The sequence below is a fragment of the Calypte anna genome, chromosome W, assembly GCF_003957555.1.
Source record: "Calypte anna isolate BGI_N300 chromosome W, bCalAnn1_v1.p, whole genome shotgun sequence".
Lineage (NCBI taxonomy): Eukaryota > Metazoa > Chordata > Aves > Apodiformes > Trochilidae > Calypte > Calypte anna.
This window is the reverse complement of record NC_044276.1, coordinates 17,897,758-17,899,139: the sequence shown is the minus strand read 5'-3', so window position 1 is coordinate 17,899,139 and position 1,382 is coordinate 17,897,758. Positions and strand designations below refer to the sequence as shown.

Here is a 1,382-nt window from a genome sequence, read left to right as displayed (position 1 = left end):
TGTGTTCCTAGGAGAAATTTAGTAATGTAAAGAAACACTGCCCTAACTACTCCCTTTTTTTTCTTCCACTGATAGGTCTATAACCCTAGATGCATTAGATATCCAACTGCAGCTCCATCAGCCAGTTTCTCCTCCTGGCATTTGCAGACAGGTGGGAGCTGCAGATCTTGCACTTCTGGCTCTTCCTGGGCATCTTCCTGGAAGCCCTCCTGGGCAACGGCCTCATCATCACCACCATCACCTGTGACCACCACCTCCACAACCCCATGCACTTCTTCCTCCTCAACCTCTCCCTCTTCGACCTGGGATCCATCTCCACCACTCTGCCCAAAGCCATGGCAAATTCCCTCTGGGACAACAGGGACATCTCCTACAAGGGATGTGTTTCACAGCTCTTTCTCTTTGCCTTCTTTATAGTAGCAGAAATCTCTCTCCTGACCATCATGTTCTACAACCGGTACGTGGCCATCTGCAAACCCCTGCACTACGGGACCCTCTTGGGCAGCAGAGCTTGTGTCCACGTGGCAGCACCTGCCTGGGGCACTGGGTTTCTCACTGCTCTGCTGCACACAGCCAATAAATTTTCAGTGCCCCTCTGCCAGGGCAATGCCCTGGACCAGTTCTTCTGTGAAATCCCCCAGATCCTCAAGCTCTCCTGCTCACACTCCTATCTCAGGGATTTTGGGCTTATCCTGGTCAGTGCTTGTATTCTTTTTGGCTGTTTTGTTTTCATAGTGGTGTCATATGTGGAGATCTTCAGGGCTGTGCTGAGGGTACCCTCTGAGCAGGGAAGGCACAAAGCCTATCCCACGTGCCTCCCTCACCTGGCTGTGGCCTCCTGGTTCATCAGCACTTGCATTTTAGCCTACCTGAAGCCCCCCTCCATCTCCTCCCCATCCTTGGATCTGGTGGTGTCAGTTCTGTACTCAGTGGTTCCTCCAGCAGTGAATCCCCTCATCTGCAGCATGAGGAACCAGGAGCTCAAGGGTTCTCTGAGAACACTGATTACTTATGCTTTTCAACAGCCATACACTTCCTGCCTTCATCTTTAATTGGCTCCTTGATTATGGCATGACAAGGAAATCGTCTTCTCTTCTTTAGATCATTTCTGATCATGTGTCAGGCGTATTTTCTTGTTGTACTTAACTGCAATGAAAAATATGCAGGAATGTTTTGTCTGCTGTCCCTGCTCAGTGTATCAGGAATGAATGGGAAGTGAAACCCCCTCTCTGGCTGCAGCAGCCCCAGGAAGTCTGCTCTGTGCCTGGAGCAGAGCTCTTGTGGAGCAGAAGTGCCAGGGCTGTTGTACTGGACTGGGGAGAGGGGATGGCCCCGATTGGCTGCAGACCTCTGCGGATCTCCTGGAGAGGAGAGCAGGGGAC

General features: G+C 51.4%; 1 protein-coding gene across 1 annotated transcript; it reads left to right on the top strand.

Annotated features, from left to right (window-relative positions):
- Nucleotides 1-443: 443 nt before the first annotated feature.
- On the top strand, nt 444-1,052 carry LOC115600119 (olfactory receptor 14J1-like). Its single transcript, XM_030468342.1, has one exon. It carries the CDS (start codon nt 444-446, stop codon nt 1,050-1,052), a length of 609 nt encoding a protein of 202 aa, XP_030324202.1.
- Nucleotides 1,053-1,382: the final 330 nt, after the last annotated feature.

Bases quoted from the DNA above. Each gene is read 5' to 3' on its own strand.
- LOC115600119 (XM_030468342.1), top strand. From the start codon at position 444: ATGTTCTACAACCGGTACGTGGCCATCTGCAAACCCCTGCACTACGGG.